We start from the raw sequence: 20,281 nt of genomic DNA, 5'->3' as shown, positions 1-20,281 counted from the left end.
TTTATCGCTTATATTGATGGGCCACTTATGAGAAGAAGGGCGCACGAGAGAACGGCTTGCTTGGCATGAGAGATAACCTGACGGATAACTAAGAACGCCCAAAAAGGCATCCGAAAAATTAGTGCTCTTCCTCGAGTTATCATTCCCAAGTATACGGACTATGGAGGCTTTCAGACGTGATGGTGAGAGGCTCATCACGAGTGAGGACGACAACGCGAGTCAACTTGGCCCCACCATGAAAAAAGCTAATGTCTTGGAACTTAATTTAGTCAGCATCCTCCTTCTCCTTCTCCTCCAAGTCCTCTTCTCTTTCCTCGCCAAAGTCATCGTTCTCGTCCTCCTGCTTCACTCACACAGATACAATGCCTCACAAAGAGACTTAGTCAAAGAGAAAAGAGAGCAAGAGACCACACCATTCAAACTACACTGACAAAATTCGTCACATTTTCTTGAGTGAAAGGATCAGATCTCCTTTGGCAAATGGATGCCGTTGAAAGCTACTCAGACCTTTCCCCAAGGAGTTTTATAACAATTCATGACAGTATAGCACAAGCTGACCAATCAAGAATCAGGATAAATCTTTTCAAATGAATCACGGAGATTTCATAGCATAATCTGGCTTTGAATTGAGCATATATTTGGATCCTGATTTTGAGAGCTCATGAGCCACGTGGTGATCGTAGCGGATGGTTGTGGATTCATCTTAGTGAGATATGTTACTTTCCGATCCTTGATTAGACAAGGGATTCCACAACCCGTTTAACCTTTCTTCCCAGTGAGTTTATGGTCGAGAAACTCGCCTCCAAACTTCATCCAACATCAATGATAACAACAGCAAAAGGCAACAGAGGGAAGATTTGGCAAATTCCATTTAATTCCTCTTGGACCATTGGTCTTGCCTTGGCATCAAAGTCGATCTTTTCTGCTCAGTCTCTCTCCCCAATATTGAGAGGGATTGGAAAATTCCTCCCCCTTTACCTCTTAACCACACACTTCTCCAAGGAAAGGACAATATGTTTCTACGTAGAACTTGTGGACTAACATGAAACAAGGGATGTATCATCTATCTATCCATCATCCATGTATATAAAATGGCGACTCTTTGGCACACATATGCGTTTGCCGCATGATCCGGCGTAGTGTCCAGATTTTTATGAAATCTGAAGGAACACCCGGTTCCAATTGTTTTGATGGACAAGTTTTGTTACATCCGCAGTTGGTCAATTCCTGAGGCTCTCTCCCCTCTTGGTTGTTCCTTCCTCGGTTGCTTATACATATAAAGAACCATGTGGTTCCCCATGGTCAAGAACTTCTCATCAAGTCTGGCTCAAGTTTCGGTGAAGGATCCATAACAAAAGTTCTGCTTGAAAGTGGCATTGATTTTGTGTCAGGCATATTAATGAGCCGGCTCGACTTTGGAAATATTGATTCAGGGCGCTTGGGAAAGCTCCACAATTCGTGATTCATACAGTCGTTCTCATCCAAACAATCCATTCTTCAACTGTCAAAATATCATAAGTTTCTTCTTCGTTTCCCTCATCTCTCTTCTACGTCTTCAAATCTCCTCAAAACTCGTTATAAACGTCTTCATAGCATTTTCAAGAAATAACATCTCTCTCTTCAACTTTGGTCTCGAACCAAGAACCCGTTCTTAAACATAGGATTTCATAGCTGTTCCGCTTAAACTGAGAAAATAAGTGTTGCAGCAAATCAAACCGAACTGGTTTAAGGCCTTGTCACCAAGGATAGAACCAATGGATTGAATTCTCGAAAATCATGATCTACCTCCACTAAATTAGATCTTTGGGTAAGAAACATTTGCGCGTCCAATTCGAGCGTGTTCAAGTGGAAACCCTGGGTTACAAAGAGGCCCCCTTAACATCAATTAATTACCTCTGGCAGCAATTTGCCCTCTTTGTTATTTGTGTCTGGTGGGAGCTTGGAAGCAGGGCCGCAAATAATTTTGACAAAAGAACCATTTGTTCGTCTGTAGCTGCTTGTGTCTGGGAATGCATGAAGGTTCCACGGCATTTCCATCTAGGATCTTGGGTGAATTTCGATTCCACGACGACCCTCATCAGCAAAACAAATTAAGGAGTAGACCGAATTGTCCTTGAAAACTTTTCCCAGGTCCTGTCATCTTTGCTTCAGATTCTGGGAACTCTTTCACGTGTTCATAATTCATTCAAGCCATCAGGAAATCATGTCGACTCTTCATTTTAGAACTTAAATTGAGGTTTTAGCCATCCCCTAAGTAATCTCGCTCGGGTGGCTACCAATTTTTATCTCATGAGGGTGACGAAGATTGCCAGGCAATCGAACCACAGAATGAAGCAGTGTAGCGTTGGCTTTTCACATCTGACCGCACATATGCCTCCCATGGGACTGCCCTTGTTAGCGACGGACTGGACCAATATCATCCCAATTGGTGAGAGGCATGAATACCACAAGCCACAATGAGACTGTAATTGAAGGCAGCCAACGTGAGACTAATTAATGGGGACCATAGAAAACCATAACTAGAATGCTTAAGTTCAACAGGAGCTGTACCGCATGAGCATGTTTTCAGGTCAGCTGACGCTGGTAGAAATGGCACAAAATATTTCGGTAAATCTCGCTTCAGGCAAGTTGAATTATTATCATGAAACGTTTGTTATTCCTCTTTAATCTTAATTCCTTTTGAATCTTACAAATATACAGGTAGAAAGAGTGGTAGAATAATAAAAAACATGCTTTTTAGGGCATAATACACGTAACATGTCAAAAAAAGATTTGGACATTAGTAGAGCAAATCATGTACTCTATTGATTGCTCTTGTTTAGCATCGCATCTCGAAAATCTCGAAAGTGTGACAAAATGTATCCGAAATTGCAACGCAATGATGAGGCATTCGGAATTTCGTTTCAATCTACCAATAATGTGCTTGAATGTAGACGACATGATTGCGCCTATACGTAAACAAGGTAATTCCGACACCTCTGGAGGTCAGCCTGAACCCAGGCTTGTTCCTTGCGTTTCAATTAAGTGTTTCCACCACATGGATGAAAACTTTAACTTGAGCCCCATTTTAACCTCTTCAAAATTTCGTTCTTAAAAATGTGGTCAGGCAACTCACTCAAGCCCGTTTTATGAAGCGTGCTGGACGAGAGCAATTGCTTGACAACGAGTCTTATTAGGGGTTTCTACTCTGAATTTGGACGAGCCGTCAACGATTCAAATTTGCACCATAGTTGTCCTAAGTAGCTTGACTACGAATGAAACATTTTTTCTACCAGCAACAGCTGAGAAAAAAACATACAATCGCAGCGCCCTTGATCGATCTATATATGAAGTTATCTATGATGGGGACCTAGATCTTCAGCAGGGTGGCCAAAATCCATTTTAAAGAAGAACGGAGAAGGAGAAGAGAGGCACATCTGAAAAGTAAACCACTTTCCTCAAGATGGGTTCCAAGTTCCAGCACACTCGAGAAAAAAACCATTTGGAACAGATCTGTAGAACGAACCCCTTGGTATTTGAGTGTGAGGTCGGTCTCTCACTCTCTTTCAAGAAAAACAAAGCGGTTCCATGGTCCCCTTCTGCTTGGATCCATTGATGAGGAGATAGGCGGAGTTTTCACTCCCTTCCTCTTGCACGTCCTTCGAGGTGCTCATTATCTACAAATTTCAGCTCAAAACGGGCCACAATCCCCCTGATTAGAACCAAGAGTTGGAACCTAAAGTTATTAAGTTCCTTATCAGGCGATGGAAAATTGCCATGAAGCAAAAGCCCAAGAACAAGTAATTCTCGCTTTCCCGGCGCCCTCCCTTCCATCAATTGGAGACTACTTAGTCGGGAATATTCCTAATCACTTTTCCAATATGAGCAGAATCACGATTTGAGACTCAAAAGTCAGCCATCCGCCTCTTATCTAACAAAGTTAAGCGAAACTAGTTCCAGTCTAATAGTAACTACCAACCAGTTCAGGGTTGCCATAACGGTAGAGTGTGCCAGATTGTGTGCCTCAAGGAAGGTTTCTTTCAAGTCTGTCGTATTTGTTTTGGTACGTCTCTCGTAAAAGTTTTCTCAAACGGGTTGGCTGAATGCGGCTCTTTTAAATAGCTCTTTCCAAAAAGAGGGAGGCGTTGGTGGAAGAATCACTGAATTGGAACCGGTCTGCATATTGAATATCCCGCCAGGAATTGGGTAAGACGATAAGTGTGAAAAGTTAGGACAACTTCCTGACGCCAGATATGCAGGCAAAGTGAGTGGCAAACCAAGATTGCTCCATTTCCGTGAAGTAAGAGAGAAAGAGAGAGAGGAAGGTATCTCGAGTAAAAACTTCAGACCAGATAAAGATTGGGTGGCTCTCCATTTTGCCTCGACCCATGTCTGAACAAGCTGTTTCAAGTACAGAAGGCCTCGTGGTGGTGATGGTCTGCGTCGTCCTCAGCCGCGTGCCGAGATATTCCAAATACCAGATGAAGACTCGAGTAGCAATTTCTTAAGGTCCAGAAAAAGAAGCAGAGACAAGTGCAAAAATGAATTGGTATTTTAGTCAGACCCAAGAGGCCAACCGGGAGAGAAGGCCGAAAGAAGAGAAGAAGGCCAGCAGACCTTTTTGTGTCTCCGCGATAAGAAAGACGGAGAGAGACAGAGAGGAAAGACTGGGCAAAGGCCAACCGAACCCAGTGTTTCTAGGCGGAGACCCACCCAAAGGCCATCCGAGAGGAAAGACACAGAGACAAGGAGAGGGAGAGAGAGAGAGAGTGTTCTTTGATAACCTGATCTCTAGTAAAAGGGGGAGAAAATGTGACTCCAGATATGGGAAACCAATATGAATAGCACTCTACCATCCATTACAAAGAATGGGGAACTAAGCGAGGATTTTCCAACCTTCGATTAGCAGCAGTTCACAATGAAGCTGCACAGCTGCCCGTTCTATTACCCTGGATTCTGGCTGAAGCTAACAGGCTTCTGCGGGTGACCAGAATTTTTGTCATGGGTCTCATTGGCAACCCTACCATAACACAATTTCTTAAACTAATATTGACCAGATCTGGAGACGATGACTCTTCAAAGTTTGTTTCCATACTGGAGCCCGGCCTGGGTCATATCTTGAAAGGTTTGAAGGTTGGCGATAGTATTAAAAACGAGTCAATCTACTTATATACAAGGAATCTGCGTCACTTTTTGAATACCGTGCCCTTCCTTATCAAACAGTCTAATCCTCTTTGCGTTCTGAGAATATTTCTTCATAACCTTAAGAACCCAAATGAAAAGACGATAAAGGTCAAAACCGGAGGATTTAAAGGTAGCATTAATTTCATTAATTTCACGATTAATTTGATAATCAAATTTCAATGATTAGTTGCCAAATAAATTGGTTTTTCTATTTCTAATCCTAGAAAATCAAGATTGTAGGTGCATCTTCCCACGTCACCAAAATATACTTAGTCCGTTGGCACTTTTTCTTTTCCTTTAAAACATGAATCACTTGCTTTTGCATCGGGTGAGAAGAATATGGAATAATCTAAAAGTTACTCAAAATTAAGTTTTCAAACAATGAAAAAAAGTTACTTGCAATCATTATCATTTAAATGCGTTGTTCAATTCAAGACCAAGCATGTAAAACAGATCAAAGTACCTAAACCAAGTGGAGAACACGAATATTTTGCCAACACATACTAAAAAATTAACATGGTTTTCTCTCGCACTAAATGCGTGGGAGGGTCTCTTACCTGTTGAAATGCCATTTGCTGTTGTTGTTGATGATGTGGAGTGACCGGACTCGATGTCCCATGGCCACCTCCATGTCCATTGGTGACAGGGTTCGACGAAGCTTGCGAGACCCATCTCCAGGGGGCGTTACCGTTGGTGGTTCCAGATATTGAAGAGGAATTCGTGGTTGAGCACGACGAGGTCTGAAACAAGATCAAGACGGGGTCAGAATCGGAGGCGAGTCTGAGAATGGAGACCCCTTTTCTCCGGAACAAAAAGCAATCCTGCTCCGTCAAATCAATGCAGTAATCCTTCTCATCCAGATATATATTTCTCTTTCCCCGTTTTTCGAGGTTTTTGCTCTCATCATTTCTGCCATTGCCTTATTTTCGGGAGTCTCTTCGATCCACTGACGGAAAGACATCTCTGACCAGACAACAAGGGCCACATGTCGGGACAATTCATGAGCCAATGATAAACTTCCAAAGGAATTTTTCAAGAAAGCCCTTTCAAAAATGTTTAAAAATCTGATTGGAAAGGGCCAAACCCGGTTCTCGACAGTGAGAAGGATTCTTGATGAGTTTGGTCATCCATCAATATCAAGTTCAAACAAACGTCATAAGAACAGAGAGAAGACTAGAAGAAAGAAGACTGATGGGAGCTGAGAAAGAATCCCGCAGTAAAGACCGCTTCTCGTCTACTATAGAGTACAGTACGTTCTGTAGGAAGGGCAACATTAGCAGGAACACAGTTAAACCTTTGGCCCGTTGGTCTAAAGACCGATGAGAAAGAGAAAGATGAGGGATACTTTCTCGTCTCCTCCTTACTGGAAAGACCTCCCCCTCTTCTTGCTTGGAGAATATATGGTACATTCAAAAATTCTATTGATGTTTAATGGGGCTTGGACGCTCAATGGCTCCCCCAAGGTTGTGTGCCACCACCTTTTCAACACCGCACCAACCACCACATTTCATTCGTAGACGCTAATAATGTACCTGCATTGGGTCAAATTTCAAGACAAAAAAGAAGCAAGTGAGGATCTTGGCTGCAAGTTTAATCAAAATTTAGCGGAATTTGATCTCTTATTTGATCTTATCCTATCCATACACTACAGATTATCTTAATCAAAAGCAATATTACATCCATAACACACGGTTAGTAAAGAAGGATATTTGCCAAAAGCGAAATTGTAATCCTATGTAGACGCGCATTTATAATTCAAGCAAGTCAAAAGAAAGAATGGATCAAGTTTACTTATGGGGAGTTATTATTGTGCACTTAAAAAAGTACATGACATACTTCAAAGTACACTTTTGAATATCTACTACGATATTATTTGCAATCCTTCTTGTACGTACATTGTGCCTTTTGGCACATTGATATATATAATTAAAAGACATTTGATTGCCCGGTTTCTTAGTCATGCCACTTTCAAGCCATCAAGTTTGCCAGACTGATTTTGAGCCATAACCATTTGGCAAGTACCTTTAAGATTTTAGTATTGACCAAACACTCATACAAAAAAGAGGTTAAGAAAGAACTGCCGTAAAAGTGTTCTTTAGAGTATGTTATGTACTTTATGAATTACATAGGATTTTTTCACCAAATACAAACTTGTTCTTTTTGGTTTCCTGAATTTAAAAAGTGACCGTAATGACTAGTGATGAGACAAAATCAAATTTCAAATTCAAGGTTGCCAGAAAACATGGAAAGTGAAAGTATCCGCGCCTATCCCATCGTAAAGTAAAACGTTAAGTTGGAGTCAAAAATCAACCCTGGTTTGACGGAAGAAAAACCAGAAAAACCTTTTGAGGCTAATTAATGGGTTCGGATATTCCACCAATAATGTCATAGGCCTTTGACTATGTAAACTGGTAGCCCTGGACGCAACCTCCCGTGATTATCAATTTGATCCCCATCAGTACATAGAAGAAGTAACATAGAAGAGTAAAAATCCAGTCTGTTGTGTTTTTTTAATGCAGCTGAATCGATAGCCAGTGTACATACAGTGCAACTCTAGCTGATGGAAATCAGCGCCTCTACAATCAGAAACTATACCCTAGCAGCCTGTCAGCTGACATTCATTCCCTCTGAAAACTAGTTCGCTTGACTAGCTCTCATCGCATTCTCTAGGAGTTGCTTCCTCTATGATCATTAGTTATGAACTGCAGGTTGAGCTAAAGAGGTTGACTTGGAGGAACATTGCCTTCAAGTTGTGAAGTCGGATTGGCGAATGTACGACCCAACATCACACAACTTCAGAGAGGTTCGAGTATGATTTTCCTACTTATTGCGTAAGTCTCAAATCAGCGAGGTCTTGAAAAACGATGTACGATTACGATTGAATTATTGTACCGTCTTCCCAATCGTGAATAAGGAGCAAAAATAACCACTTACTAATACCTTTATCATTGCAAGATGAAAAGTGGTTTAAAACCAATAAGCTGGTCCTTTGATCGATATAAATGCAACCCAGAAAAACTTTTTGGGACAAAGTTACTCCTTCAGAGAAGCAACAAATTATAAATTAATTTCGTGTTTCTAAATATATGTTTATCACCTTAAACAACAACGAATTTGAATTGCAGTTCTGGTGAGCCGGGCTATTCTAGAATTGTTTAAGAGCTGAAGCAAATCTACTTATAAGTCGTTTCTCAAAGCGCCATATTTATAGGGCCATTTGTACAGGACAGAAACAATTCAGAAGGCAAGTTGCACATTTTAGGGCTCCAAAATCAAATTCAGGCCGTGAACGAATGCAAGCTTAAAGCAATATTTGATTGTCTAGCTGATAAAAACGGTTTTTATCAACTACGGGTGATTGAAATGTGTTTAAAAGTTGCATTCATGTTGATTCTTCAATCGAAAAATGTTCTTTAATTGTACTTTTTCTCTCACAAATTATGGCAAGAAGGAAGATTCCTGAAAAAGAAACATGTGACCAAAAATGTATCAAATATTGAAATTTGGGCGTTTTTTAAGGCCTTTAACTCGATTCATATTTTGTTGACACACACTTCAGAATTTGGGCACAAGAACGCAATGATTGATCGAGGATTGTGCAGTGGACCAGATAACCTTGGCTTGAGCTGATCTCTTTGGCATTTGTCAGCTCTAATGGCTGCCATTAAACCTTGCAGCCTCAAAGTGGCAAAGCATCCTCCATTGATATTCTACTCAGGGCGACTTCTTGATTCCATTCTGAAAGCAAGGTATCGACAGAATGTCAATGCCTTCAACATCAACCACCAAGAAAAATAGGGGCCCTCCTCTCAACGGAATATATATATTACAGAGGAGGAGCATGTCGGGCTTCACTCTTACTATTTCTCGTACAGCTACTTCTACTTTCCAGGCACTTCATAACTCATGCGAACCATAGGCTTAGAGTCCTGTGGAACCATCGCAACTTTGTTTGTGTATTAACAAAACACAAACTTTGAAGGTTATTCACAAGTCTTGGACCCCTGGGGTCTGATGTCTGGGGTCTTGTTTCGGCCATGCCATTAAGGCCTTGATCACTAATGGTATGGGACGTCTCTGAAATGTCCACACTGTGTACGTTCAGTGCGCAAGGGTTGTATGTATGTGAGGAAACTCCGGAGCAAGATCTTGGCGTTACTCAATCACGACGAAACTATTATAGTCACAGGATAATGATGGGGAGAGCAAAGAGAAAGGGGAAAGAACAAGATATTTTCGTCTTTCTCACTTTCCCTCCCATTTTCATTCCACTTCATCACAATCAGACACGAGTGGAAGTGAGCAGAGAAATATACGAGCGAGCAGAGGTCACACATCATACATCTGACAACGAAAGAAAATCCATCTCTCCCAGATTCCCCCCCCCCTCCGCCTCTTTCCCTGACTATCACGCCACTTGCTTTCTAAAGAATATCAAGATCAAATTGGCAATAAGAGTTTTTGGTGGAGAGGAAAAAAAGAGTCTTTGGAAGTGTTCGGGCTACAGTATTTTCGGGCAGTGATCCAGAACAGACTGCGTCCAAAATTCCACCCAAGTAGGACACGAAAAATGAGACTTGGAACTTTAGAGCTTAACATTTGCAATCATTTACGACGTATATTGAGGGCCTTGGCTGTCTAAAGCAAATTCCCAAATTCCAACTATCTTCTCCAAGTTGCGGCTAAGAACGATATCATTCCACTTGAGCCCAAGATTACAGCTAGACATGGCGAGGTTTGGTAGACATGCCTTGTCCAGATTACGCAATTAGAATCGCCACTCACTAAACCTTATCAACTTTCAGTTTCTTATGATTTCGAGTGTGTTTAAACCAGTCGGAAAGCATTTTGGATGAAAAATCATAACGTTTTTTTTCCAAAGCAATTTCGCCAGTTGGGCATCAATTGTCCTTGGGGACAAAGTTCCCAGCTCAAGTTACATTATCAAGGCTCCCCAAGAAACCACACAAGGCTGTCGAAAACATGAATGGAAATGTGCCCAAATGCAAGACCATCCCACGAGATTTAAATTCAAGGACCAGGGCCATAAAATGTCGGGTCCTGGTGGTAAGATTCCATGTCAACATTGTGCCTCCTTGACTACAGGGTAGTGTTCTAGATATCCGTGTTCCCCCAGCCAATTTAGATGCCTTTCGCCTAACTTGGAGGGTTTTAATTGTCGCACAAATACTACTTGATTGTTGGAAAGATGCTCATTTGGTGGGGGGTCCAAATCAGCTGTCAAAGTGGAGCGATGAAAAAACTTCTCTGTGCTCCCTCCTCAACTTGATTCAAAAGACCCATTTTAATCGTCATAGCAATGAAAGTGGAAAGGATTTTATGGTGGGACAAGGGAACGCGATGGAAGAAAGTTTTCCACTTCAAGTCAAGACGTGGGCCCTTCGACTCTTTCTGGCTGTCACTTGATCCCGCTCTGCCCATTCCCCGACATGTTTTTCTCGCTCTTTCTCTATCTGGATGTCTGTCGTTCCCTATCGTTCTCACTGAAAGTATAGTGATGCTAACTTTTTGATACTGGGCAATTCTTGGAGTCATTAGAAAAGGAAACTCTACTTTCCTTTGAAGCATGTTGCATCATGCTGGATGCTAGAAGTGGTCACACTGAGATTTTACCTGAAAGACGGTCCTCAACAAAGAACGGCACCTCATAATTTTTATATAGGTTACCAATACAAAGGTTGTCAATTTCATCCTTCCAAATCTTCAAATCATATCACGTTTCAAAATGAATGATTTGGTGTTGGATTTATTCAGCATAAAGTTAACGTAAGCAGAAAAATAAGTACACCCTTCAAAGTAATAGTTACCGAAACATCCTCACACTCAGGATTGAAACCAACCTTCTAAAAATATATCAAAAGCAAAAAGTACGCTATCATCTAAGACTTCAATATTTTTTTTTTTCCTTTATTGCGACTCTTGGTCATGTCAGATTGTAAAATGTATAAAACTGTATGTATAAATATCATATACAAAATCGATTGATAAAAGAATAAAATGGTCAAACCTGATAAAATAGTTGACTAGGAAGTGATATCACAGTGAGTTTGACTACGATTGGTTCAGTGCACATGAAAAAAGTGAAGAGGGAAATTGCAGATAGTACATAAACAGGTGGGTATAGGTAAATGATGAAAATCTTGGTTATTGCAGTAAAGTGTGTGTGTCAGATTGAACAGATCTTTTGTCAGCCCCCGACGTTGATGGCATTGTGTCGGGAGCCGGACAAAGGTGCGTGCCCGCCAATACTCCGAAGGGATGTATAAATACTAGCAATGATGAAGAACTTAACTCTCGCATTGAAACTGTGTCTGAGTTACGTGAAGATCTCCCCTTTCAGTTACGAAAAATCTTGCTGAATATACAAAAATATGACCTTAGAAGGATACCTTTCTGAACGTTTCCCGAAACAAACCGTGGAAAAAAGGACGGGAAAGAAAAGGCAGAAGTTTTGGGCGTGTGTGCCATGAGATCAGCCTCCTCAGCAAAAGCTAAACTGCTTCTTGTGCGTCCGCTCAAGTAGACCTACTGAGCTTTTGGCTCCAAGGGAAAAAGAGCGAATTGGCGTGGCAGAAACTTCAAGTGGAACTATATCGAATCATCTTTCATAAGTGAATGCTGACTGGGGGAAAAAATCCCTCTCGCCCACAGTTTCCACCTCATTCCGACCAGATCGGGCACACCCCTACACAAACAAGGACCCGTTTCTTATTTACGCTTTGGGGCCATCATAGTTGGTTCATAGTTACCGAATAATGGAACTCTGCTTCATCCTTGATTTCTGGGGGACCACCAATTGGTGAGGTCCGGAATGGCTTGGCTGAAACTTGATTGTGGGCTGTAAATCCTAAATTGTTTATCGGAGGGAACAAATATCTGTGGGGCCACAAAAAGTAGGAAAGGAAAGCGAAGAGACACGCTCGGCACGAGAAACATGATCGTATAAAATAATATGGTAGCATCTTCTGGCCTTTATTAGGCACATTAGGGCGACCCAATGCAACTCGTTGGATGTCAGGTCAAATTAGAGATAGAAGCAATGCACTTGGCGGCCAACTTGGCTCACACAAACACATTCTATGACCGAAGAAGGAACGAGGTCGGAGGTTGGAGGTTAGTAGCATCCATCCTTTAGGAAGTTGTAGATAAAAACAGCATAAATCTGAATGAAAGAGAGACTCACAAAGGGCGAAAGCTGGGGAGAAGGTCATTGAGCGAAGTCAAATGTTTTCTTCCCCTCCTCAGGGAGATCTGCCCATTTTGAGACTGAGCAGGAAGAGGTCCTCCTTCTTACAAATAAATATCCCCACGTCCAAAAGAGCGAGGAAATTTGAGACCCCTTGAATAATGCACGGTAACTTGAAAGATTTCTTTTTAAGAATGTCACTATCAAGTTGGAACCAAAAGGGCAAGATTATAAATCTACCAACTTTTCTCTCAGAATGTGCAGAGTGTTGATTGGTTATGTTTTTGCTGATAATTTTAATAAATAGGATCTAAACCCCTCTTTTTTGCTACCATAGCTTTGGGCAACTAGCATTATCTTCTTTATTGCTATGGAATAATAAATTGAATTTGACGCAGATAAATGAGCATTAGATAATGAAAACGGGACAAAGTTCCGGAGCAGGTACGTATTTATCTAAATACTAATATTCAACATGTAAACAAATGAGAATGACATTTAAGTCCTTGAATAAATATATCCGATTCTACAGATCAGAATTTATCCTCATATCGGTTATACTTACAGATTATGACAATTAGTCAACTCTCGAATTCGTACACTCAAAAAAAGCCTCGAGCATCGTTATTGTATTGAAAAAATCCATTCAAGGACTAGCTTGAATATATCATATAAGGATTAAAAGGTAATAAATAGACGAATTATAACCTTTCAATTCAATAGTACTGGGGATTATATTCCCTGTAGGGGTTAAAAAGCCCGTGAAAAACCACCCACCCCCCAAAAAAAAGAAGAAGAAAGGCTTACTCAAATTTAAAGAAAGTTTCATGTACTTTTTCCAACTTATCAACAATTTTCAATACAGTTATTTTGGCGATGTTTTGGTTAGAATCTCGAAAGAAGAAAGGGTGACCTCTTTAATGTTTCACATGTCCGCCCTGAGAAGTAGTCGTACCTACTGTGCAATCTCCAGTATCTGTCCCTGGTTAGATTTCTGTAGTTCCCTCCTACCAGGTAAACGTTTGAATCTTTGTCTGTATGTCTCTTGGGTGCGATGCCACCCGAAGGAATCTCTTTGGAATGGATTTCCTGTCCATTGTTAAGGAGTGTTAACCAAAACCTATAAATATCGAAAGTCACGAGAGGACCAAAGAGACTTCGGGAGGCCAACCAGGTAGGCAATAAATTACTGTTGGCCTCTCGCTCTTGCTCTCAAACGCAAAAGGCGTGTCTGTCCCGGGTCAGAAAATTGCCGAGAGAGAAATCAATTTCCGCCCAGAGTTTAGACCTTCTTCACTCGGACCAAAAGCTCCAAAAAGGCACGGGGATAGGTTGTGGAAAAAAGAAGAGCCATCATGATTAAAAACGCAAACATTTGGAACTCCTGAGGCCGTTGGTCAATCTTGCGGCGCAAATATCTGGTCATGGCATCGTAGCTGTCCTTGACATAAACCCATCAAGAAGCCTCGAGTTGGAACATTTGCCGACCCCACCACCATCACAACTACGGCGAGGACGAGGGCGGCATAGTACACAGCGTTGGGTCCAAAATCTTTGGCCTTGCACTTGCCAAGAAGATTCTGCATTTTCCAAAAATTTACAACCTCCTCCAATTTCCCGAGGCTGCAAGGACTCTGACTGTTTCTCCATCCGATCGGAATAAGTGGTCGCCCAAGACATCCCTGAAGTTTTGGTCTTCCCAGGAGTCCAATACGGCCTTTGTCACTTGTGTTGTGAGTTGTAATGGAACTAGGAACCACAACTGTCTCATTTTGGCACACATTTTTAGCTTGTTTTGAATGCTTCCGAAAGCAATTTGGAGGTCGTTTGAAAAGTGGAACTCTGTCAAAAGTCCATTGTCAGGGATGCATACCTTTGGGGAGAAAATTCTGCACAGAGTGCCAATTTTACTAGGTACTTCTCGGCAGGGTCCCAAAGGTCATTTTGCACACTGGGGCTTCGAGATTTACGAGATGCCAGGATGAAATTCCAATTTCTCAAAAATCCGCACTAATCGAAAGGAAAGAAGATACTCTATGGACTAGGACTCGTCAATCAGATATCAGAATGGCCTTTGGATTTCTTTGATATTGGTCGAAATGAAACCAATTCACATAAGTGTTCTAAACGAAAGAAATGTCCGGCCTCTATTACAATTCTTGTATTTCTGCGATTAGTCGGTGTAGTCAATAGGCTGCGGTAGACTGACGTGACGAAAAACCGCCTTCTAGTAGTCTATGAACCACAATCAGTTGGCATGCAAATACTGATTAGCCACGAATAAGTTGCTACTAGCTCTTCAATGAAGTTTCTGATCCGGCGACTTCATGAACGAACGGGAACTCGGGACCAAAGGGCTCTCCTCTCCTTGTCTCTCCAAAGGTAAACAGGGACATTTGTCGTGTCCAATACGTTTGCCAAGTGGAACTTTGGCACCCAACAATCCCCAAAGCGGCAATTTCAAACAAGGGAAGGTCCCATTCCATGGTTCCATTCCCGTTATCGAGATCAATATTTACTCTAGCCGTGTCTTGGCACTCTTCCACCCCAATTCACTCTCTCCCAGGGACTTCTTTGGCCTCATGTAGTCTTGCTCGCTCGTTCCTCCTCCAAATTGGTATTAAACAAGGAGCCGAAAATCTATTATTACGCCACGAAAGGCACCGAGCGGCACGCAAGTGGTCCTAATTTGCATGCAGAGCCCCTTGGTTAGCGTACACATTTGCAGTAAATTACAATTTACGTACACTTGAATCAGAGGGTGGCGAAAAAGGCCAGCTCAAGATATAGAGATCCAGGCGGCTCTCCGTATCGAGATTCTGATCCTAAGCACAGGGTAACCTGAATGAAAATAAATGAAATAAATAAAGGGGGATTCTTAAAAGTCAGTCACCCTGGATCAACATAGAATTTATCTGATTCCATAGGGACCAGTGTCATTATAAGCATTGTCATCAAATTGGATACGTGGATTTTTTTTAGACCATACCCTGCATGTGAGCAAAGAAGCCCATTTTGACATTCATTAAATGTTGAGTCTCTGACAAATCAATTATTTTCCCAGTCATCAAACGGTCGCATAAGTCCATTTACTCTTCATTTTTCCAAGCATATGACAACTCCAAAATTGCTCTGGAACCAACATCACTTCCATTTATCATCATTTGAAAAAATAAAAAATGCCGAGTTCAACATATTCGAGGGGTTATGAGGACTATTTACTATGGTACAAGTAACTTCGCCGAAGGCCAGAAGGTGTGAGCTCTCTTTGTCCTCAGGCACTATAGATTGAAGCGACATGTGCATGGCGAACTGACCTTCTATGTGCAATAAAACACGTCAGCTCCAATTGACTTAATCTGGGACCCACGTGGAAGGCCTGAGACGAGGCCATGAAACTTAATGACGAAAGGTCAAGACAATTGATTTCCGGTGGCTTCCCATGGATCCTGCACAGATTGAACCTCGGTCTACTGCCTTCTCATCCATAGCAAGCGAGTCCAAAAGGCCAAGCGAAAAGAAAAACAATCATGGTTCCAACAATTGAAATGGGACCACTGCAGAACGCCGATCTTTATGGTCAGTTCGCCAATTGAAGACTGAAGTCCCTACTGCAGAGCAAATCCGGGGAAAGTCGTGGATTAATGTCATCCACAAGCAGACTCAGATGACTCTTGGTAGCACTCGCTGCACTGAAGAAGCAGCCTCAGGCTGTCCCCTACTGTAAGTCCTTTCATCGAATTTTTCTATTTTTCCGTTATATCCAGCCACTAAACCAGTCCCATCTCCACAGATTCCTCGCCAAAGCTAGACTGCTCGCCGAAAGTCATCTATGGCGAGTCTTTGAGCTTTTTCATATGAACATGAACCGCTCTATCTACCTTTACCCGACAAATCTGTGGCTCTAACGGGCAAAAAACGCAACGATAAAAGGACTCAAGATGAGGACATAATTTAGTAATGAAATGCCCCTGGGAGAAACTGAACTGAAGATGAAGCCTTTGGATTGAGGAATCTCATCACTGAGTTGTGCCAAGCCAAAGGAAGGCGAAAACGAGAGAGAGATAGAGAAGCATGGAAGTGGGGCAAATCTTCAAGTGTTTTCGTTTTCCCGGCCGGGATCTGTAGGGGGGTTGAGGAATCCGAAACATAGCTCTGTCTTGTCGACACATAAAAAACGAGTCTGTTATCAAATATTAAGACCGAAGGAACTGGAGGGGAAGTTCCTTGTACGTTATTAAGTTATGTAAGTTTCGAGCAAATATCCAGCCACGTCTAAAGTGGGGCTTACTTTCTGCGTCAGGTCTATAAGGCGGTCCAAACGAAGTGGACAAGACCCAACCAAGATTGCCTAATACTTCTTTTGGCATACTAAGAGTAAATTGTGTTACCGTAAATATTCCTTGCACATCATAGTTTGACCTGTTTTGACAAAGATTAACAATCAATGCAGAAGAATCGACCTTGATAGCTCTAATGTTGCATTAGGTCAGCTCACAAATACTAAGACAGCGTCCTCTGATGAGCCGAGGGTAAACTACAATTTGTGTAACATCAGGCTCATATTGTTCGTTAATGTCCATCGGGGGTTTTTTTCGTGGCAGTTCCACAATTCCATTTTCCGTTCAAAAGAGAAAGAGCAATCGTTTTTGGGTAAGTGCAGCTTGGGCTCGGAATTTAAATTAAGTAAGAGGAAAAAATGGTTTAGCATTCGCCAGGCACAACCTCCGTCTGCCCATCATTTATTGCAGCCATTGACCGCCGAAGTGGAAGTTGATTTCTTTGCCTCGAAACTCAAATCAGAACTTGTCACACTCGGAAGTGCCCAGGGAAAAGTTCGAAGTTAGACCAGGTTGAAATCGCTGAAATCTTTCTTGTCTTGGACGTGCCTCGTTTCAAATGTGTTCTATTTTTTCTGAGAAAGTGAGCTGGTGGTGGTGGTGGAACAGGGGTGAATTTCTGCGTGCTTCAAGAGAGGTTAACTCCTTGGAGCATCATGCACCAATGTTCATGTATGTCAAGTTGTGCGGGAACAAAAGGGAACCCAGTACGTGAGTGTAGCTCAACGATGATGCCATCCGTTGTACCAAGTTGTAGATTCGTGCTCAGAGTCCGAGAAGCGACTACACCGCTCCAGTCTTCGACATTAGTGCAGGGTGCAGCATGCAAAATGAGATTCGTGGTGGGTACATATTTGGCCCATGAAGCCATCTAATACGCGTAAAAGCAGACTGGGTCATCATTTAGCGTTGAAATTGAACTTGATTTTCTCGTTGCGCAGAAATTTAATAAGTCAAGTGAAAGCCAGTTTTTACCAATATGTTGTTGCACAAGCCCCAATAAGTTATCCCTAAACTCTATCAACTCAACTCTGTATGGATATCAACTTCGAACCCACGGGCTATAGAGCAGTTTGAGAACATTGCATTTAATAGTATTGTATACCAATGTTTGAACTTCCGTCAATTAAAAAGAAAAATTGGAGGTAAAATCTGGAAACCCTTGTAGTGGTCGGCTCCTTATATCATTCAAAAATATTTCGAATGATTTGTCACTATAAATGAAAATAATTAGTTTTTCTCAAAAACGTGGGAGCTATATAAAATTTTGATTAACTTTTCAAGAATAGATAGTATTTTGGATTTAAAATTTCTCAAGAGTTAGGGAAAGTAGAAAAAAATGTGTCATTGTCCTAAAGCAAATTGCAGATCGTCAAAGAATTTTTGATAAAAATTTGGAGAAGTCAACCCACCCTGTCGACCGCACAGAGTATGGTTGGCGTTCAAGGAAAAAGAAGGGTGCCCAATCTGGTGCTCGTGTGGTGGGCTCTGGAATTGCAGCCAGAATACTGATTCGCTTAGAACGCGACTAAATCGCAAAGTTCAGTTTTTCCCACTACTTCTCTTGAATCATAAGAGTGTGTGTGGGTATACTTGAATGGTGAATATGAAACAAGGCATGTCATGACCTCTTGACACCTCCCAGTCTTGCCTTATGATTAATGGCAATGATTTAATTTGTCACCCGCTCCGTATTGGGACGCCCAAAGACTAGATGGTGAGTGAAAGGCTGGCTTGTTGTACCAATCCTCGACCGGGACAGAAGCTATGAGTGAACGAACCCGGGTTCAAGATGTGGCTGACATTTACAAATGAAAAGGGAACAAGTCTCTTTCACTCTCTTCGTCTTCATCTCTCGAGAAACACGACCAGTTAGGGAATATTGGGGCACATGGTTTCGTGCAAGGTCTCATTTTCAAACACCATGTTTTATCACAAGGTAAACCCGCGCACACAAGAAACGTCTTACCTGAGGGCCAACTCCAGAGATTTGCTGTTGCTGTTGTTGCAATGCCGCTACCGCCGCAGCTTGCTGCTGGTAGGTGCTGAATTGCTGAGCTGCCGCAGCGGCAGCTGCACTGTTGGCAGCTGGCAGGAACATGGCAGCTGCAGCTGCTTGCTGCTGTTGTTGCTGTTGCTGGGTGGCGGCGGCAGCCATGGCGTGGGGAATCATGAATGCACCAGGGGGAATCTGAGAGTTGGCAGCTGCCAGGGCAGCTGCAGCTGCAGCCGAATTCTGGGACGACGCATTGGGATTGGCTGGTCCGATGACGCCATCTTGAAAGAGTGCCACGCCATTCTGGTAAGTGTATGGAATACCATTGTGATAGTAGAGAGCACCATTCATAACCGGTTGACCCATTTCATACGTCCTCGTGTAGGGCTGCTGAAAATGAAACCGAACAGAGAGCGATCTTAAGAATTTGAGCATCACATTTTTCTTTCCCCATTCCTCTCTTCCGATCCCCATGTTCTCAGAGCATTAAAAATGAGGCAAATTGGCGCGAGTCGTACTTTGCCCGCTGAATAACAATGCAGTCGTTTCGAAAGTCAATGAGCCAAATCTGGGAATGCTGAAAATGGAGATACATTCATTGTACCACAATAACCTATTCAATGGACAACTCCTTAGAAAAACTTTGCCCAAACATTGCCGTCTTTCAAACGCAGGAGTTGATATCGTTAAGTCAAGTTGTCGTACGTACAAAGAAGAACATTGGGGCAAGGGCGAAGACAGCGACAGCGAACACGTGGCAAAGTACAAACGAAAACAAATTCGAAGTTGCCACACCTGAGTGAAAATCGATTAAGAGGTGAATCTTGTGTCCAGACCGAAAACTGACTTCCGAGTTCATTCGTTGCTTTTTTTTTTCTTCATTCACGAATGAACTTGAGCGACTCGAGCAAGTTAAAAGGCAGGGGCAGAAAGTGAGGGCAATGACCAGGATTACATGGAGAACCGCTTTTTAATGTGAATCACCGACCTGGTGGTCAAGAACTAGTCGTTTGGGCACCAATCCAAGTCAACTACCGCATACCTCAGTTCAAACGACAATGAGAGTATTGAGAGTATTGACACATTGGCGAAGGAACGGAAAAAGCCTAGACGACAGACAAACATTTTGGGAGCATTGTTTTTTGCCCCATTTGGCGATTTCTTGGGTCAAATCTTTCTGCTGATTGAGTGCCAAGATCCAAGGCCAAGGGTTTCTCCTCTTCAAATGGGTGAAAAAGCTATACAAGATTCGACATAAAACTGTCACTCCCCCGGGCACTTTATAAAGAACATGCTCCGTCGCTTTCATCTCGAGGGTAACGAGAGTACTCGACTGGAAATGGATGATGGCATGTGAAAAGCATGAATAAGAACAATGGTCTGAAAAGTACACCACCTCGAGCCCAGAGGGTGTCCACTGTCGGTTGATATTCGGCCAAGCCACAGCCAGTTGATTGGTGTTGTAATCAATGCTGACTTGCCCCAGAAAGCAACCAACTGTTCCATGACAAGATTGGCTGGAGAGAGAGGTTAGCTGGAAGAGATTTCAAAGAACTGTGGAAATCATTATCCCCC

At 42.2% G+C, this 20,281-nt stretch overlaps 1 protein-coding gene and 1 long non-coding RNA gene across 3 annotated transcripts in view; both read right to left on the bottom strand.

The window, feature by feature from the left end:
- The window catches only part of LOC131881747 (E3 ubiquitin-protein ligase RBBP6-like), a 56,925-nt gene that overhangs the window by 23,269 nt on the left and 13,375 nt on the right, over positions 1-20,281 (bottom strand). Inside the window, exons 4-5 of one of the 2 annotated variants that reach the window (XM_059228696.1) lie at positions 18,680-19,093; positions 5,721-5,903 (exon numbers count right to left, since the gene is read on the bottom strand). In XM_059228696.1, coding sequence (XP_059084679.1) covers positions 5,721-5,903; positions 18,680-19,093 — 597 coding nt within the window. Of the gene's footprint in view, positions 1-5,720; positions 5,904-18,679; positions 19,097-20,281 lie in introns of both variants that reach the window. The other variant, XM_059228695.1, reaches the window with a different exon arrangement.
- On the bottom strand, positions 1,501-2,455 carry LOC131881748 (uncharacterized). The gene is made up of 2 exons (XR_009373393.1): positions 1,894-2,455; positions 1,501-1,685 (listed from the first exon to the last, which is right to left on the bottom strand). It is a non-coding gene; the product is annotated as an uncharacterized LOC131881748 (long non-coding RNA).

The sequence above is a fragment of the Tigriopus californicus genome, chromosome 6, assembly GCF_007210705.1.
Source record: "Tigriopus californicus strain San Diego chromosome 6, Tcal_SD_v2.1, whole genome shotgun sequence".
Lineage (NCBI taxonomy): Eukaryota > Metazoa > Arthropoda > Copepoda > Harpacticoida > Harpacticidae > Tigriopus > Tigriopus californicus.
The sequence above is the reverse complement of the archived record's forward strand: the minus strand, read 5'-3'. Positions and strand labels throughout refer to the sequence as shown.